Source organism: Toxorhynchites rutilus, chromosome 2 (assembly GCF_029784135.1).
Source record: "Toxorhynchites rutilus septentrionalis strain SRP chromosome 2, ASM2978413v1, whole genome shotgun sequence".
NCBI classification, from domain to species: domain Eukaryota; kingdom Metazoa; phylum Arthropoda; class Insecta; order Diptera; family Culicidae; genus Toxorhynchites; species Toxorhynchites rutilus.
In genome coordinates this window covers 336326272-336347292 of record NC_073745.1, presented here as the reverse complement: position 1 = coordinate 336347292, position 21021 = coordinate 336326272, and the positions used below count along the sequence as shown (strand labels likewise).

At 40.5% G+C, this 21021-nt stretch overlaps 1 protein-coding gene across 1 annotated transcript; it reads left to right on the top strand.

Annotated features, from left to right (window-relative positions):
• The first annotated feature begins 12928 nt into the window (after positions 1-12928).
• Positions 12929-14154, top strand: LOC129770862 (uncharacterized). Its single transcript, XM_055774003.1, has 3 exons — positions 12929-13198; positions 13254-13392; positions 13447-14154. Exons 1-3 carry the CDS (start codon positions 13036-13038, stop codon positions 14021-14023), a joined length of 879 nt encoding a protein of 292 aa, XP_055629978.1. The 5' UTR covers positions 12929-13035; the 3' UTR covers positions 14024-14154.
• Positions 14155-21021: the final 6867 nt, after the last annotated feature.

The following is a 21021-nucleotide window of genomic DNA, read 5'->3' as shown; positions in this document are numbered from 1 at the left end:
CCACCGAAAGCGACCAGAGCGGGAGAAGTTTGCGTACTTTTCGGTTGCGCGATGAGTCTCGCCGTCTGATGAGCGCTTGTTTCGCCTGGTCTCGGAGAATTTATCTCAGGTTTCTCCGGGGGGAAGTTGCCTCCTAGTTGGCTGTATTCTCCGGCGGTGGACGAATGGTGAAGAGATTCAGAACTGTGTGGTTTGTGGCGGACGATTTTCTGGGAGAAACTTGACTGCTAGCTTATTTTGAGTATGTAGAGCAAATGTGTGAACAGAATTATCTGTTTCTCCTCCCGTGATAAGCTGATGATAAGAGCACGTTTTCGGACGGTGCGGTCGGGTGAACGGAACAAGCGTCATGTACTGAGGATGTGGGGTTTCGCACATTAGGGTGAATTTGGCTCTAATTTATTGAATATAGCCTGGAAATACGTTTTTGGTCCCGAGATCATTCGTACTTTTTGTTGCATTTGTACACATTTATTTTAAAACGTGTTTGACAGTTCTTTCTCCGCTCTGAGTTAGAACACTTGAACTTTTTTCTTTCTTAGCTTTGAGTTAAAACGCTTGAACCAAAGAACAATACTCAATATGCTGGGTAAGATTCCCTATGCAATACGCTCAAATTCGTTCGAACCAAAGACGAAGTTACATAATTTTTTAGTCGTGGAGAGAGAGTAAAGGATTGATATTAATTTGTTGTATCATCGGAATGACGGTTTATAGATAAAAAGACGAAAGCCCCTATCATTGTTATCTCTACTATATTCACCCGGAGTACTTTCCCGAACCCTGATAGTGTACATAAATGATCATTTTTTGTTAATCTACATTTTTTGTAGAATCATCAGCGAACTCCCCAATTAACCAAATCCGTTGAAGACCAGCTGATAATACACCCATACCTCCTAGATACGTTCCGGGATCGCTAAGAAAAAAGCCGTATAACGAATCAATTATTCCAATACAAATTCATATAAACTCAATTGGATCGGTTCCAAGCTTGTTCGACAAAAAACCGTATAAAGAGCAGCCGTATAGCGAGGTATGGGTGTAGTCGTTCTCGTCATACGAAGGAGAAAAAATTATAGGCGGTTGTGTTCAAGACACGACCGCATTGTTGACCTAGAACTACGCTGTAGTTTAATTCAAGTCGCTTGTTTATAACTGCGGATATCATTTAATAATGCTACGAACATTTTGAAATAACCATTCTACTAGTTTGGTCGCCCTGAAATGTTTTTTTTATTGTAGAATCATTTGACGATTATTGTTTTATGATTCATTCTTGTGTTCGGAGAACAATCCTCCCACTTTCATGTATTTGCAATGTCGATTTCCCCCAGGCTGCATGGTTTTGATGTCTCTGTTAGGGAATACATTTCGGTAGGAACAAAAGTTTCCCCACTTTTATATATTTGTAATGCCGAATTCCCCCAGGCAGCTTGGTTTTTATGTCTCTGTTAGGGACCCGCCGCATGTTTCGTCAATTTCGACCAATCAGAAGTGGGTATTTCCGTTAGGATAGGGGTTGAGATTTTTAAATTGTTCGATAGTTAATTTCATCTATATATATAAAATGGATTTCTGTCTGTCTGTCTGTCTGATTCTTATGGACTCGGAAACTACTGAACCGATCAACATGAAAATTGGTATGTGAGGGCTTTTAAGGCCGGGGAAGGTTTTCGTGATAGTTTGAGACCCCTCCTCCCTACTCTAAGGGGGGGGGGGGGGGGCGCTGCCATACAAATTAAACACAAATTACTACATTACTCGGGAATTAATCAAGCAAATGGAACTAAATTAGGCATATTGATGTTTTAAACTGCAATAAATGTTTCTATGGTGGTTAGACTCCCCACCCCCTTCTCTAAGGGGGGCTGCCATACAAATTAAACACAAATTTCTGCATTACTCGAGAATTATTCAAGCAAATGAAAACAAATTAGACATATTGAGGTTTTAGGGTGCAATAAATGGTAGTTAGACACTCCTCCCGCTCTCTAAGGGTGGGCTGTCATACAAATGAAACACAAATTTCCGCATAACTCGAAAACTAATCGAACAAATGGAGTCAAATTTAGCATGTGAAGGTTCTACGTGCATTCCGTGGCCGAGTTCTAAGTGCACCCGTGGCCGAGTGGTTAGCGTCTCACATTGTCATGTCGGGTGTTCGGGTTCGATTCCCGTTCTGGCCGGAGGATTTTTCGTCAAAATTTCCTTCGACTTGCACTGTGGTCACGCGTATTCAAGAGCTTGCCCCTCGGAATACATTCAAGGCGTGTTATTTGGCTTAAGAAATCTCAACTAAGTATTTATAAATGACGCTAATTAATGCATACGTTGAGACGGCAAAAGTTCCACAGGGAACGTTAACGCCATTCAAGAAGGTTCTACGGGGCACGAAACGTTTCTATGGTGAATACACTCCTCCCCCCTTCTCTAAGGCGGGCTGCCAGACAAACGAAACACAAACTTCTGCATAACTCCGAGGTTTTTTTTTTTTATTAATCCGTTTATTTTTACAGGCTCAGTTACATAAGTTTAATGGAGCCAAACTCTTATGGCTTAACTATATTTCAACTAGCATATATCAACATGTTGTTTTCTCAATTCTATGGTTAATGAAATAGGAAACCGATTACTCGCGGTCGACTCGAGTTTAGAAGGGTGACACATTTTCATTAGGAAAAGGATGGGATGTAAGGAGATGTGTGTTTACACTCGCACTCACATTCACATTCACATTCTCATTCACACTGACACTTCACACTCAATTCTTAAAACTATCCTTACATCTAATATGTATTTACAATTTAACTTATTCTAATGTTAGTAGGAAGGGAACCGATAGCTCGCGAAGGACGAAAAGGAGGGGAAAAGGATGTATGAACAATCACACTCGAAGATCGATAGCTTTAAGGAAAACATATATTTGGGACATGTAATCAAGGTCTAACCGAGCCAACCCATCTCTCACTGGCACATTGGACTGCTTTCCTCCAGCCCGAAGGGAGTTTTCTAAATTCGATCTGGCGACAAGATACAACTCGCACGACCAAACAACGTGTTCGATGTCGTGGTAACCATGGCCACAACCGCAGAGATTGCTGTCGGCAAAATTAAAACGAAAAAGCAGCGCGTCTAACGAACAGTGATTGGACATGAGTCGGGAGAAGGTGCGAATAAAGTCCCGACTCAAGTCCAGACTTTTGAACCATGGTTTGAGGCTAACCTTAGGGATAATCGAGTGAAACCACCGGCCCAATTCATCTTCGTTCCACTTACGTTGCCAGTTAACGATGGTATTTTTACGAACTAAAGAATAAAATTCATTGAAGGCGATTTGACGCTGATAATTTTCGCCTTCAATTGCACCTACCTTTGCTAATAAGTCAGCCCTCTCATTACCCGGAATTGAGCAAAGTGAAGGGACCCAGACAAAGGTAATGACATAACAGCGTCTGGATAAAGCACTCAAAATTTCTCGTATTCTCTCAAGGAAGTATGGCGAGTGCTTTTCCGGCCTCACTGAACGGATAGCTTCGACAGAGCTCAGACTATCCGTTACAATGTAATAGTGTTCAACAGGTCGTGAGGCGACGCTGTCCAGCGCCCAATGAATTGCTGCCAATTCAGCAATATACACTGAGCAAGGATTCTGAAGACTGTGTGAGGTGCTAAAAAATTTGTTGAACACTCCAAATCCTGTGGACTCATTCATAGAGGACCCATCAGTAAAGTACATATTATCACAATTGACACGCCCATACTTTGCTTCGAAAATCGTAGGAACGATCCCCGATCGATGATAATCTGGAATTCCATGGATATCCTGCTTCATGGACAGATCAAAATGCACAGAGGAATTGATGTAGTCAGGAAAACAAACACGGTTGGGAATATACGAAGAAGGATCAACCTGCATGGAGACGAATTCATGATATGAGCTCATGAATCCAGAATGAAAATTTAGCTCGATCAGCTGCTCAAAATTTCCGATCACCAATGGGTTCATAACCTTACACCGGATGAGGAACCGAAGAGATAATAAATTGAAGCGATCTTTTAGTGGGAGTACGCCTGCCAAAACCTCGAGACTCATGGTATGCGTTGAGGGCATACATCCCAACACAATACGGAGACAAAGATACTGAATTCGCTCGAGTTTAATGAGGTGTGTTTTGGCAGCTGATTGAAAACAGAAACTGCCATACTCCATCACTGAGAGAATAGTTGTTCGATATAACATTATAAGATCTTCGGGATGGGCTCCCCACCAGGTGCCGGTAATTGTACGGAGAAAGTTTATTCTTTGTTGACATTTTTTACTCAGATACCTAATATGGGCCCCCCAAGTACATTTGGAGTCGAACCAGACCCCAAGATACTTGAATGACATAGCATGAGTGATCGGTTTACCCAAAAGTTGAAGCTTTGGTTTTGCTGGTCTATGCTTCCTAGAAAAAACCACCATCTCTGTTTTCTCCGTGGAGAATTCGATCCCTAGCCCAATGGCCCAGGTTGAAAAATTGTTCAAAGTATCTTGTAAGGGTCCTTGCAGGTCTTAGGCTGCAATTTTGTGTAAGGCAATTGTCGATGTCGCTTACATAGAAGTTGTACAAAAGGGGGCTTAAACATGAGCCCTGGGGGAGTCCCATGTAGGAGACCCGACTTACTGTCGAATCCCCGTGAGAAAAATTCAAATGTTTCTCACAAAGCAAGTTATATAACATATTATTCAATAGAGGCGACAGACCCCGAGAGTGTAATTTGTCTGACAGGACCTCTATTGAAACTGAATCAAAGGCCCCCTTTATGTCCAAGAATACTGAAGCCATTTGTTTTTTCCGGCGTAAGCCATTTGAATTTCTGAAGAAAGCAACGCAAGACAATCATTCGTCCCCTTGCCCCTGCGGAACCCATATTGTGTATCTGAGAGTAGGCCATTCGTTTCAACCCATCGATCAAGGCAAAACAAGATCATTTTCTCCAACAATTTCCGTATACAAGACAGCATTGCTATTGGGCGGTACGAATTGAAGTCGGACGCGGGTTTTCCGGGTTTTTGAATAGCTATAACTCGTACTTGTCTCCAATCATCTGGAACAATATTATGCTCCAGAAACCGATTGAATAAATTCAACAAGCGATGTTTCGCCACTTCAGGGAGGTTTTTCAACAAGTTGAACATAATTCGATCCGATCCCGGAGCAGAATTGTTACATGAAAGGAGAGCAAGAGAGAATTCTACCATCGAAAACTCAGAATCAAGATCGCACCTATCTTGTGGTATATCTCGAACAATTTTTTGCACAGGAGCGGAATCGGGACAAACCTTTCGTGCAAAATTAAAAATCCATCGATGTGAATATTCTTCGCTTTCGTTCGTTGAAGAGCGATTTCTCATGTTTCGAGCCACTTTCCATAATTTTTTCATTGACGTTTCTCGTGACAAACCTCCCACGAAATTTCGCCAATAAGCACGTTTTTTCCCTTTGATCAAATTTTTGAACTGATTCTCAAGGGCTAAATACGTTTGAAAATTTTCCGTTTCCGAAAAGCTTTGAATGCATTCGATTTTTCTATATAAAGTTTGGAACATTGGCTATCCCACCATAGATTGGGAGGCCTTCGGGAAATGGTGGAACCTGGAACGGGTTTCGTTTGAGCGCGAACTGCGCTGTCATAGATCAAACGAGAAAGGAAGTTATACTCCTCCAATGGAGGTAAACCATCTCTGGAATTGATGGCTAGAGCAATCGCGTACGCATACTTTTTCCAGTCAATGTGTCTTGTGAGGTCATATGCCATGTTTATAGATTCAGAAGAATTCGACCCAATGGTGATGGAAATTTTGATTGGCAAGTGATCACTACCGTTGGGGTCCTGGATTACATTCCACTTGCAATCTAACGATAATGAATTCGAGCAAAGCGAGAGGTCAAGAGCACTTGGGTTAGCAGGAGGTTTAGGTACACGTGTTGTTTCCCCAGTGTTCAAAACGGTCATATTGAAGCTGTTACAAAGGTCATATATCATCGATGAACGATTGTCGTCGTACTGTTCCCCCCAGGCAGTTCCGTGAGAGTTAAAGTCTCCCAAGATCAATCGTGGCTCAGCAAGGAGTGAGCACATGTCAACAAGTTGCTTGCGGCTAACCGCAGCTCTGACAATACAGAGGTCAATACAGAGGTCTTTGCCTCTGATGTTTGCATGACAAGCAACAGCTTCAATCCCTCCAATAGGTGGAAGGTCAATTCGAAAAATGAGTGGCACTTATTGATCCCCAATAGCACCCCTCCGTATCTGTCATCACGGTCCAAGCGTATAATATTGAAATCATGGAAAGAGAGATCATCTCGCGAAGAAAGCCAAGTTTCGGACAGAGCAAAAACATCACAATTGAACTTATGAATTAAAAATTTGAATGTATCCAATTTAGGGATAAGACTACGACAATTCCACTGTAAAACAGTGATATCTCCGACCTCTCAATTTAAATTAGACATCAAGAGAGATAATCATTGCAAGGAGGGGCCATGTTTGCATCAATTGTTGCAAAATTGTCTTTAATACTGGAAGCATTGAAATGACAATGGTTCTGATGGAGTCGGAAACGTTAAAACACATGAAGATTTGATCCAAAAGGTCAGACAACTTTATAAATCCCGATTGGGAAGTTGAGCTGGACGGAAAAATAGGGACAGTTGGGGTTTTTGATGTCCCATCGAGTGCTGGGTCGTTCGAAGGTGAACTATTCCCACGGAAACCAGGAGGAACCTGATTTTGTTTGTCCGCTGCACTCGATTTTTTAGGCAAGCTAACAGGGGATATCACCGGAGGGACTTGTGATTGAATTTTGGGAGTGGTCACATTTTTGCGCCAGGGATTCCCTTGGGAAATAAACGGTGTGCCCCCGTGAGCTGTGTCCGCTTCCATTTCGTCAACTGGCAACGTGGAAAAGATATTGTGTGAGGAGATTGGATGTTGTTGTTGTTGGGCCTGTGGAGAAGCGCCCTTTAAAATTTCCGCAAAAGTGCGTTTCGAGCGTTCCTTTAAAGAGCGCTTCTGTTTCTCCCAGCGACTCTTGTAAATTTCACAAGCTGAGAGCTCATGTGGGGTCCCCCCGCAATATGGACACTTATGCTCAGTCGCACTGCAGGATTTGCCCACATGTTGCTCTCCGCAAGTGGCACAGCGCTCCTTGTTGGCGCAGTAGTCTGCTGTGTGACCAACTGACTTGCATTTGATGCAAGTCATGGGCTTTGGCACGAAGAGACGCAGCGAAAGCCTCAATTTGTCCACCATAACGTAGTCAGGGAGGGCGGTTACTCGAAACGAGTCGGACGGCGTGAATTTAGTTTTTCCCTCTTCCTGGGACACTTTTCCTAATTGATGGCAGTCCAAAATTTAAACTTTCGTCAAAGGGAGCTTTTTAAATCTGCCATCTCCCTCTTTGATTAATGCGCTCGTCAGACCCGTTTCTGTAATCACCCTCGAAATTTCTACGTTATGGCAGGGCACATAGACGCGATATTCTAGTACGAACCTATTGTCGACAACAATCTCGTTAGCTTGCTTCCGGTCAGCCACGACAACACGCAGTTTGTTCGGTCGAACCTTTCTAATTTCGACCACGGAGGAATAATTTTTTGTCAGATCTTTCATGATCTGAATGACGTAGAGCGATTTCCCGTTGGGTTTTGGCCGGAAGAAAACAACCCATGGGTCAGATCCAGATGCATCTTCTGGATAGACCTTGACACGCGGAGAGGGGACAACTGAGGGGGAGGACGAGGTCGATTGTTGAGCGGAAGCGGGAACAGTTGGGCTGGGAGACAAGTTCGGGAGATAATCGGAAGCGGGAGCGGGAGATTGAGGGGGCGAGGTGGAAAAGTTTCCCATTTTTCTTGAAGGGGGCTTGTTGAGGTTGATTAACTCTTCCTCTGAAAAGACATCGTCTGAGGGGGGAACGCGTTTAAGCGCCTTCCCAGTAGTTAGTGAGGAGGAAACATCAGACTCAATGTCCATATCAAGAGGATCGCACTCTGCCATTATGGCAGATATACAATTATGCTTTTCCTTTTTTTTTTTTTTAAATCCTTAACCTAATATATATATATATATATATATATATATATATATATATATATATATATATATATATATATATATATATATATATATATATATATATATATATATATATATATATATATATTTAAATACTTGAAGCGCACGGTGCGGATGATTTGTAACGGTGCTCCAATCGAACCACGTGATGATCGCTTGGCACAACAGCAATGGTGTATCGCACCACAATACCATGACGATGGAACGGCACACGCTCACAGCGCCCGCAGTGGAGGACTTCTTCCTTCCGCTGGTTGTGATTACTTATCACTTTACTCTCGCAATAAAGGAAACCCCGTTAGGGCGAAACAATCACTTCAGCGAAACCGATAACGGTATTGTTCCAAAACACAATAACGGACACGAACAACTTTGCGTCCGGCGGCTTCGGACTGCGCGAGCTGACTCACCCGAGGTTTTTAGGTATGAGAAATTTTTCTATAATGGTATGACACTCCTCCCTCCTCTGGAATGGAGAGGGGGTTCCATAAAAATATTACACATATTTCAACCAAAAATATTCCAACCAAACATAACAATTGAAAAAACTCTGAAGGAGAAACGGAAAATTCGGAAAATTAAATTCCCATATGTTCTACAATTACACATGACATGTGCTGTTAGTTCATTTGATGTTTGCGCTAGCGAAACTGATCTTTGTTCGAAACTGGAAATGGATTTTAATGTGATGAATCGCAGTCCTATATCTTCTTCTATCTATACCAAAAAATGGATTGCCGGATGTGTTGATAAGAGCAGAACTCGAGGAAGGAATTGTCCGATTTAGGGTTGTCTTCATTCTATCATATTTTCTGTATAAAACATTTATTGCATGTAATGGAGAAACATTTTATTTGCAAGTGGTTGAAAAATCTTGAACGAGAATTATGTCTGAAAATAATCTGATATTATAATGATGACTTTTGTTAGAAATACTAGAAATTTTATAGTGAAAGGTAAATTCAACGGGAAGATCGAATAGAATTACAATCAATGAACAGTTCTGCGATTGGACCCATAAACTTGCTCATAGTAAGAAAACGTGAATTTTGATGGTATTGATAACAAAAACCAAATTTTGGGCGGAACGAAGTTTGCCGGGTCAGCTAGTTCCAAATAAAGATATTGTATACCAGATTATAAATTTAAATTTTAGATTTAATTGAGTTTCAGATTTGAAATTCAAATATACATTTTTGTATCAGAATTCACATCCAAATGTAAAAAAATAGTACACGGATTCTAGAGACAGATATTATTTTCTTCAATATAAAAAATTGTTTCGAATACCGAAATCGATTGACGCAAAAAATTCATCAATCCATCATGAAATGACTGAGCAATAAGCGTTTGAAAGTGAACAATTTTCACGATGTGCTCGATTTTCTATTTTCAATTTGTACCCCAATATGTTCCCGAAAGACGTGATCCTACGTCAAAATCGCGTCATTTGGAGCAAATCGCGTAAAAATACTTGTGGAGCTAAAGTGCGCAGTGGCTGTGGGGCAAAAGTTCGCACCAGCGTTTTGCTCTCAAAAAATTGATAAAATGTTTTCAACCAAATTTTTGACGGGACCCACAAGAAGAAAACTGATTTGAAGAAATACACTCCAGAAATGCTCGAAATGGCCCGACAGAGGCTTTGGGAGGGAGTCTCGAAGCGTCGAACTGCGACCGAACTCGGTATTTCTGATTCAGCTCTGAGGAAGAGGCTCGAACCCCACAACAGCTCAACGAAGCAAAGGCAAAGCGTCGGAATCCTCAGAACCGGAATCCAAGATGAAGAAGAAGAATGAACAATTGCTTAAAAATAATTCAAAATGACATAACATTGTATTTATATATATATATATATTTTTTTTTTATCTGTATTATAGTGATTTTCAACTCATTTGGCTGGTTCGTCACTTTTTACTTCCATGTTTGGAAGAATGTCGGGAGTGAGAACTGAACTCGTGACCTTTGGCATGAGAGAGATGGATGTTACCACTACGCCAGATCGCCTCCGCGTATTTATAAACTTGATCTATATTAATAACAATCCGTTCCTTACGATTTAACTCAAAAACGGAGCAACGGATTTAAACAGTCAGTATCAGGATTGATGCGTCTTAGTCTGCATCTGGCTTATATGTCAAAAAAGAAATTATACACCGCGAGTATAGATTATGTACATAAAAATAATTTCTGTGGGAACTTGAGTGTTCGAAGTCATTTATATCAATATATTAATTGTGGGTGGGACGAAGTTTATCGGGTCAGCTAGTTTGTTAATAAAAATGAGTTCTGTTTCAAATGTTGGACATTTTCAGATATCTTATATTGTCAGCTTCCTCCCTCCCAAACATTTCCACGTGATATGTTCGACCAAAACACCCACTCATCTCCACCCATAAAACATCATACAGCACCCCCCTCCTCTCCACTGAATGGTGCCTGCACACTCTGGTAATGATGCTTCTCCCGCTGGTAATGACGAAGGATTTATTTCTGTTACAAGTTACTTCAGAATTACAATTCAATAAGTGCGCACTTTTGCCCCCACTATGGGGCAAAAGTACGCATTTGCCATTATTAATTTTTTTTATGTATTAAAATAGGTTTTTGTTTAACTACAAACAAAATTCGAAAAGTACCAAAAGCCAAAATTCATTCATTTACCCCCAGAGCCCCCCGACATGTAGTACTTGTTTTTAATTTTTTTATCTCAAAACCTATCGAGCACTCGTACAGCAGCTTGTGATTATTCAAGACGAGATGTTGCAGGTTACATTCCAGTTTTCAATAAAAATTATATAGTTTCCTGTGTAATATCAAATCTATACCCATGTGTACCAAAATTAGCTTTTGTAGATAACTCTCTTATTTTTGTACTTGGTTTGAATTATTATGTCCATCATCATCATCATCATATTTTCCTAAAGTGTGAAATATTTTTGACACCACTTGCTAGAACGGAGTGGTTCCAAAAATGTGTGAAAGGTATAAATAATATTGGTAATTAGATAATAATATCCAAATCGGCGAACTTCAATACTTAGAGGAAGAAGAGGTTAGAAGATACGCTTTCTACTGGACGCTGTGTGTTCTGATACTGTTCGATTATAAGTTGGATTCGGCCTTGAAGATCATGTTCATGACGATACGAAATTCTAAAATAGATCAGAAACTTGCTTTTCTGGTACAGGGTCTTTCAGATTAAACGCTCAGGAAAAAAAAATCGAATAGCTCCTTATAATTTTTTTTTTCGCTCCGTCGATGGTAACACTGCATTCCTCACTTCGGGACGATAATATTCGGTTACTCGCTCAGTCTGATCGGATGGTTTTTAGTGTCAAGATGAACAATTTACAAGAACGTATATTTTTAGTGAAATCGAAGTAGTACCGGAGACGAAGCAACCGAAGGCTTAATGAAACTTTGTCCTTTTATGGTAAGAATTTCAACATTTCTCATCGTCAATTACTTCCTCTGGGGGTACGTGAAGGACCGTTGCTATGTTAATGAGCCACAAAATTTGGAGGAACTTAAAGAAGAAATAACTCGGATTTTCAACAGCATTGAAGTCGTAATGTTAGAGTTGTGCATGAAGAATTTTGTTCACCGTTTGAAACGTTATCGAAAAAAGGGGTGGTCACATCGAAAATGTCCTAAAATAAGCTTTATTTTCGTTTTTTTTTAAATAAAAATCGGTTCACTTTTGTAGATGTTATTAAAAATTGTTGCGTGAGCGTTTAATCTGAAAGACCCTGTATAACATTTTTCATTGAAAATTGTTTATTTTCAGTAATGTTCAGTATTGTAGCGATACTTTTTCAGTATATTCCGGCGTATCCGCATTTTTTTTAGCAGAGATCCAATCGATAGAAATGCTAGTTTCTCAAAAACTCGTCAGGAAATTAATTACTCTTCCCACCATTTGGTAGCTCACTATGGTCACTGACATCAAACTTGGCAGTGGTTTGATTATATATTGCTTTTTGAGTTCCATGATTTCAAATCATCGTACCCACTCTTACAGCGTTGATTCACTGCTGCTCTTTGCTTCTAGTTGAGCAAATGTTGGACAACCAAATTTACCCCTTTATTTCGCCCCCTTTATCTATTCGACGGGGATCCTCGGACTAATCTCACCCATTCCTCCGCCTCCGAGATGAAAACTGAGACGACAAACTTTTCTATTTCTGAGTTTTTCCCGTTCCAATGTGCCTTCACGATGTCGTCCTTATGTAACGGACGGTCTTAGATTCGTTATCTCGCAAGGGTTGACAATTTGTCCATTTGAGTCCGGGTGGATGCTTTTCTTCAGCAATGTTATATGCGGCCTTTTGATTTTTCCCATGCGTGTGTTTAATTCAGGTTGCTCTTGTGCTATTTTAAATGGTCTCAATCGAGGCTGTTGAATATTCTTCAGAAGCTCAAAAATAGTCCGGTGCATCGCCTTTCCAAAAATATCCAATTTGGGTCAAAATTCAACAACGCACAGTCACGGCACTAGAAAAATGACCTACAACAGCTCCCGAATTCATCCACTCTCCCTTTCTCGAGTTTTGGGCTCTGGCGCCTTGCGGCCGCATCGTTGACATCGAAACTGGTTCCACGCCGGGTGGGCTGTTCTGTGCGTCCGTCCGTCTGTTGACCGCTGGCTAGAGTGTGGTGACCCAGCGTTCGAAAGCGCCGTTATTATGGGGCGGCATCCGTAAACCAGTTCCCGCGGAGATACAAAGCAGGGCAACCATCGATCAGCTGTTAGTGGTGATGTGTGATGGTGATTTCGAAATATAAATTGAAACTCGGTCAAAGCCACACTTTCAGAACGGTTTCGGTCGTTAACGGAACAGGACAGAGTGGAACTAGGCTTTGGCTGCCCTGTGTGTACGATACCGTTTTGCTAGCTGATCGGTGAAGATGAGATCCTATCGGTCTGGAATGGTGCTATTGATAGCAGTGCTAATTAGTGCCCAAATAGTGAACTGTGATGGAAATAAGCCGGTGACTAACGGATCCAAAGTGGAGCCAAAACCAACAGAACAAGTGACTGCCAGCAGCACGGATGCCATTAGCTACGAAGGTGAGCTAAGTGAGTGTTTAATGAAACAATAAATGATGGAAATTTATCATCGCAGTAAAGGAGGCTGACACTTTCTTCGACACACTGAAGAAGCAGCTGAGATGTGGATATCCTAAATTTGGCATTCCTTCACTCGTCCCGTTGAAATTGTCCTACAAGTTTAAGACATCACTGGATTTTTTGAGTCTCATGAAGTTGGTTCCAAAATATTATCTTTTTCAATCCATATTGACACCATATTTTTCCAGAGTACAAATCACCGCATCCAACATCGTCATCCATGGGTTGGATAATTTCACTTGGATACCATCAAACACCTCTTTCAGTCGCAGCAAAACTGGTATCACGCTGAACTTCCCGAATATTACGACTTTCGCGACCACCAGCATAAATCGCGCCAATGGGACATCCAGGCTCTCGTTGTACGATACACTCGTTCACCTGGATGTTGAGTACGAAGAGAAGGATGACTTGCTGTATCTCACCAATCTGGACGGGGACCTTGCCCTGCGAGCATCTACCGTGAGGGTGGCTCATTTGATGCCGAAAAGTGGCAAGCTAACCAAAATTTGGAACAAAGCCCTTGGCGAGTCACTGCCAGTGATTGTTAAGATGATCACCTCCAAGAAGCTGAGGGTGGAGTACATCAATCGGATCATCAACGGGTCCAAGTATTACGCGATCAGTACTGCCAACAATGCCCTGGCTTCGTACAATCTTAACTTCGACAGATTAGTTGATAGCTTTAAGCGATTCTCGGAGGTTACCTCGGATTCGCTCATGTGTACCGAGAATGATATTGCCGAGCAGTCGAGGATAATCTGAATCGGTTTAGATTTATGTTTGCCTTCATATACGTAAGTTATTTAATAAAGTATGCGATAATATTTATTCAGGGTGCCGCTAATGAGGCTTGTTGAAAAAAAAATTACCCGAAGATCATCAGGAAACGTTAAAATGGAGTTGATGTAGGATGCAATTCAATTTGATATATCACATCACTATGTTAATTTTATTCGAGTGGACTCAACGGGAACTTAAATATGAGAGAAAATGTGTTGCATTTTTCGCTGAATTCGCGATCACACTTCGTTTGTGTGACTTCACTCAAAGTGTAAACATTTCTACCATGGATAATGAAGATGGTTCAGTTGTTGGAGAAATCGACAAGGAATACTGGTCGAAGTTTCTCGGTCAAGATTTCCGATATGGGTGACCTCTGTATTGCTTCCATTTTCACCAGAGAACGTGACTCTTACATTCAAATTTGCCTTAGTCCGGAAGACTATCATGCTGAAATTGTCTTTGATATTGTTCTTTCCTTTTCAGATTACCAAAGTTAGAAGACTGATTTTTACCAATGCATCTCTTGAAAATTTATATTGAAAGTATAAACTTGAACCAAGACAAGTTCAATCTTAAGTTTATTGGGAAGAAAAGATGAAAAGAGTAAGAAAATCGCAAAAAATGTTTTTTCGACAATAGTCGAGATAACCTATATGTTTATTACATCATTAGAAATATTAATGTATAAGCTTTTTGAAAAACAGATGGTTCAGTAAGATAGCATTTTTTGACGTAGGACTACGTCTTTCATTTCTATACTGGGGTGTAAGTTCAAAGTTTCTAAAACGAAAGCGTTACGGCCGAGAACGAGAGCGTTAATAGCTCCTAAACAACTGAACGAAATGGTATGATAAACATTTCATTCGGAAGATAAAATGTGTACGCGTTATATGTTTGTTACTTTTTGATCCAAAAACTTGTTTTAATAGCCCTAAAATTGCTTTCAAAACAGGCTCAAGAAATCACACCAATCGGTATACAAGCGAGTGCCGCTCGAAAGTCCACTCAGTTATGATTGAGCAACAGTTGAGGTACGATCGCTGGAATGGGTGGATGTTTCCCTAACACAGACTTCAAAACCATGAAGCCAAGGGAAATCGCTTATAGCAAGTTAGATGCAAGCAGCGGGAACTTTTGTTCTCGCTTGCTTTTCTGGAAATCGGAATGTTTCCCTAACACAGACTTCAAAACCATGGGGCCTGAGGAAATCGGCATTGCAAATTAGATGCAAGCAGCGGGTACTTTTGACGTAGGATTACGTCTTTCGGGAACATATGGGGGTACAAATTGAAAATCGAAAATCGAGCACATCATGAAAATTGTCCAATTTCAAACGCTTATTGCTCAGTCATTCCATGATGGATTGATGAATTTTTTGCGTCAATCGATTTCGGTACTCCATAACAATTTTTTATATTGAAGAAAATAACATATGTCATGAAACTAACTATCGAACAATTGAAAAATCTCAACCCATATATTAACGGAAATACCCACTTCTGATTGGTCGAAAATGACGACACATGCGGTGGGTCCCTAACAGAGACATAAAAACCAAGCTGCCTGGGGGAAATCGGGATTGCAATTACAGTAGGGGGAACTTTTGTTCATACCGAAATGTGTTCCCTAACAGAGACATCAAAACCAAGGTGCCCGGGGGAAATGGACTTTGCAAATATATGCAAGTCGGGGGCATTTTTATGTTGCAAGTAAGGTGAGTGATACGATTAATTCTAGCATATAAAATTTAAATTTGGAACTCTAATGTTTGTTGCTTCGTGAATTTTCATATCAATGACCGATCGTGTATTGTGAAAATTTAGCACAAGTGTCAGCGTAAAATTGTATATGGTAGCAGTTGTGTTGAAAATGACGATATATAAAACGATTTATTTCAATTTTCATGATTAAAAACCAATGTGTGTTCCCGCTCGAGAACGGGTCGTTTGGTTTAAGCTGTCTGTTTTGTTGTGTTCATTTTCACCCAAGGAAAGTTTATACGACGAGAAAAATTGGAAAAATGAAGAAATATTAGAAAAAGTGATTTCCCATATGCTCTACATATAGTATCAGTTGTTGTTAGTCCAATTGAAATTCGCATTGGGTTGAATAAACACTCAGAAAGTAAAAATTATATAAGAAAATTACCTTTTCCATTTCAAATATGTTTTCTCTATATTAAAAAAAAGTAACATGTTTTTACTGATGAGTAATTATAATTATTTGGTAATTATCTTATATTACATTGGTGAGTTTTTTTTCTCCAGTTCATCCATACATAGCACAGGATGCATCTCGTCTAGGATCACAGAGAGCGGTTTTCATCATATCTCGTTCCACTTCGGTATCTTTTATCTGATACGCAACATCCAACGACTGTTTACCATCCTGCTGTCATCATCACTTTTCAGAGCCACCAAATCATTATCAAAGAGTTTAATGATTTTATTCTTCAATTATATACAAAATCAACAGAATGCCAAACGGAATCCTACGTCAACTATGCGGTCGTGTCTCGGACACAACCTTCCTGTGACTTTTTTACTCGCTTGCGTTTCTGCAAATCGGAATCTTTTCCTAACACAAATTTCAAAACCATGGAGCCTGAGGAAATCGGCATTTCAAAATAGATGCAAGCTGCGGGTGCTTTTGTACTCGCTTGCATTTTTGCAAACCGGAATGTGTATTCCTAATACAGATTCCGAAGCCAGGATGTCGGGAATATCGGCATTGCAGATACATTCAAGTCGGTAATACTTTTATACCCCCCAGTGGGTTTACACCCCTGAATTCGTTTAGCTATCACGGTCTACAAAAGCGGGTACAAATGCAACGCTTTGGCTCGATTATTCAAGACATGCATCTCTTCATGTTGCCAGCTCACTGAATCACGCATACCGTTTGATGATTAGGCAAAATGTTGATAACTATTTGCTGCGATAACTTCTACCATAATGCATGAATTTATTTAAATTGGGATTTGTTTGCAATTGAATTTGTAAATAGTTTCATCCATTTACTAGTTTAATCAATAATTTATTCAATACACACAAAAGATAGATCTGCGCAGCGGCGATATCGTACTCAATGAGGAACATCCGAGGTGAGATTATTGCTAATTGAAGAAATACAATTGATTACTAAGCCAACGGCAGTCCTGCGTCAACCTTGCGGTTATATCATAGGTATAACCCACTCATAGTTTTATGACGACCCATTTCAATGTTTCGGGTGGAAAAAGTGTATAAATTTTGGACGATAGTATATCTTTAATTGATGGATGAATTTTGATTCCAAATGCACAAATTGGGAAGTATCATCAGCAATTTTTTTCCCACGACAACAAGTAAAAGTGTTTCCGATTTTATTCGCCGCTCACGTTCTCCCGCAATGCAATGAGTAACATTTTTTCATGGGCTTCAGTTTAAATGGCATGGTTTTTTTTTCGATGTCCCCTAGTATCGAGTTAGAGATATAAATTGTGTTGCTTTGTTTCGTTTTCCAGTTTCATTCTAGACAGCGATCAACCAACTTCATATGTTAATGCTGAGAGTTAAATTAGAGATATTGCTGCGCCGTGTTAATGTGATAAGAGACTACACGTGTCATCTTGGTTAGAGCTATAGGTATGATTCATTTTGCATTTTTTAGCAGCAATTACAATTCGGCAGTCATCCGACTGACAACCAGTCGACGACGACGTCGAGGGCGCCCAAAATGGCCTTTCTGAAGGTTGAGAGTTTAGGTGTAGTTTTCGAAATCGCTTTTCAAGACTAGAGGCGAATAACCAGCAAAACAATCTATAATTCAATTCTTTCTGTTCAATTTTTAGTTTCACTCTAGGCAGCGATCAACCAACACCATGGTTTGAAGCTGAGAGGCATTTTGAAATTTATAACTTATGGGTTTTTGAATTATTATTTTTTTCCTGGAGAACTTCAGGAGCGTTCTCAGTTATATCTTCCGATCGATCATTCAATGTTCGCCAATTCATGCATTGTTTCCGAGTTAAAGTGGCATCAAAGTGCAGCACGTTTTAAGCCAAATTTGAAGAAGCAATTTAACTGCGGTGAGAACTGATTTTTGGTTAAAAAATGGAGGTGAAATTTACTCCTTCGCTCCAGTTGTGACAGCGGATTTCGCTTAGTTTGATTTCTCATTGCTTTTAGAATCGTTCGCACCCCTCCTCCCATGTATTCATTATTCGGCCCTTGTCAATTCTACTAAATATTTCTACTAATGAGCTCATTCCTTAATTTTTAATACTGTTTATTCTCATTGGCAATAATTCCTTAGTCCTACTATAACAATACGATCGTTTCTTGGACACCACTCTTGTAATTTTTTTTCTGTAGGGGTTCGAATTAGAATTCACGCATGACATGACCGAAAAGATCAGGTTGTGCGCTCATGATCATTTTCAATAGGAGTTCGATATATTTTTTAACTGCCTCTTCTGCACAGATCACACTGCCAAACAAAAAAAATTATAGGAGGTTGTGTCCAAGATACAACCGCATTGTTGACGTAGAACTACGCTGTTATTTTATATAAGTCGCTTGGTTATACCTTCGGATATTATTCTATAGTGCTGTGAAATTTTAGAAACAACTGCTTAGTAGAATAATCTCTTAAATGTTTTTTCATTGTAGAATCAGTTGACGATAATTGATTGATGATTCATTCTTGCCCTCGCAGAACAATACACTAACTAATCATATGTCGCAATTAATTTCATGTCAATGCATTGAAAATTTACGTCGAACGCTATTCCGGTGGCCTTTTTTGCAATTGACATAGACTCGGCTACAGTCGATTATATACATGTTGCACCATCACCATTATTCCACATCTCATAACTACATCAATATATCTTTGGCACCACGAGGAAACAACAACAATGACAACACATGCAAGTTTCAAATATCATGCTACATGTTATTTAGCATTGTCTCAGTGGAATTGCACCTCCAGGCATCGTTCGTACAACGTAAACCAAGCGTCAAACAAGCGTTTGCCATAGCACGCATACAGAGCCATATATTGGTGGCTTGAAACTATTAGGAATATTAACACTTCTCAACATTTTGCGTTATTCTCAAAAGAAACGATTCTGTTTATATTACTGGCCTCGAAAAAAGTTGCATTACTTTCTCATGTTCGAGATAAGCGCAGCTGCCAGGAAGTAAGTTTTTCTACTGGCAAGCGAAACCTAATCACATACAACATTGCAGAGCGACATTTACTTGGTGTCTAAACAAGCGAAATAAATCTTTCTTTGTTAATATCAACAACCTCGAGAACAGTAGCATTGCTTTATTATGATTAAGATTAGCGCAATCCTAGTTGAAGGCAGTTTTGCGTCTGGCACGCGAACCCACATAACTTATAACATTCCAGTACGGCATTCAAGATGCTTGGTATTCCCCAAATGATTTTTTGGCGCACAACCTTGATGCCTGCTTCGCTATAAAGTCAGTTTAATGCATTCATGCAATGTCAAAGGCACCAACGAAGCCCTTATGATGACGAAAAACAAACAATGTTAACTGCTTGGAAAAAGGCTGAATTATGTCACATAGCTTGTACTCTGCTGTAACACCCATCGATGCGAATTCGCTGATGAGTTTGTCGAGAGCGACCGCCTTCACCACCAGCGGGGGGAGCTTGATTTTGGTTGCTGCCTGGGTAACGGCGTTTACATTTTCGACCGACGCGCCGAAGTCGCCTACTTCGCTGTTGTTCGATGCGGTATCACACTCGTGAAGGCTCGGTTCAGTGCGAGCGCTTTTCACTGCACCAACATCGCGTGCTTCACTAGATGACGCTTGCCTCGAAATTTGATTGCCCCTGGCAATGCGTTCGCTTTTCGCAGTGCTCAAGCCAGCCTTCCTCTTCTTCTTGCTCATCACATACTGCGCGAAGCGTTTAATTTATGACGCGGAAAGAAAAACACAAGATACGAATAACGCCAAAAACGAACTGAAAAAACCACACGACAATATCCAAGTTGGATTACCACTGGTGGGGTCCAATCTTAGATCGAAGCGCAGCGAAAGCAAAGTGAACTGAATTGCTCAACAGTCCGATGCCGAATGAAAGTTTGGCTCAGCGAGATCCACTGTTTATACTCTAGGCAAGTATTCCCCTTCATTGTTCTTCTTTTCCTTTGTTCACGGAGACTTTAAATCCTACGATTTCCCCTTCGCTGCTCGTCGATAAGCTGCTCGTTATTGACAGCTCTGTTCGGGAAAGCACACAAATGGACAGAAAAAATGTATGGGAAAATGGAAACGCTTAAACTTTTCATGTATTTTGACGTAGGACTACGTCTAACCGGAAGATATAGGGGGTGAAATGGAAATCTAGGCACTGAACAAGTAGGAAAAAATGCAAGATTTGGAACGCTTATAACTCGAGCATTTCTCAATAGATCGCAAAGGTTTTTGCATCAATTGATAGGAAATATATCTACGCATCTATCATAACGAATAACATTTCATTTTTCTTGAGATAAATAATTGAATAATTGTGAAATATGAAGCATTGTCAAAATTCACTATGTGCCCATTTTTGATTGGTCCATTTTGTGCTCCTCAAATCGTACCGACCAAAACGGGCAACCAGAGCAGCAGCGAAATAGAATGAAGCACGATTGGGAAGGAAAAAGAAAAAAAATGAACGAAACATTGGTCGCAGTCTCACACATGCGTAACTCTCGAGCCAGCCAGTCAGCTTGAAAATCCCCGCTCCGCTGCCGTAACGATCATTCTTTGTGTGGACACCGACTGGACAACATCGTTGCTGGACGGGCTGGACGGCGAGGGATCGAGTGCCTTTCTCAAGGCAAGAGGGCGGAGGTGGAAGCGCTGGAGTAGAGTAGAGTAGAGTTTTCAAAGGGCCTTTCTCACGGCTAGAGACGAATGAACTGCAAAAGTTTAAAGTCTCTATAATACAATACCTTCCTTCCTTCCTTC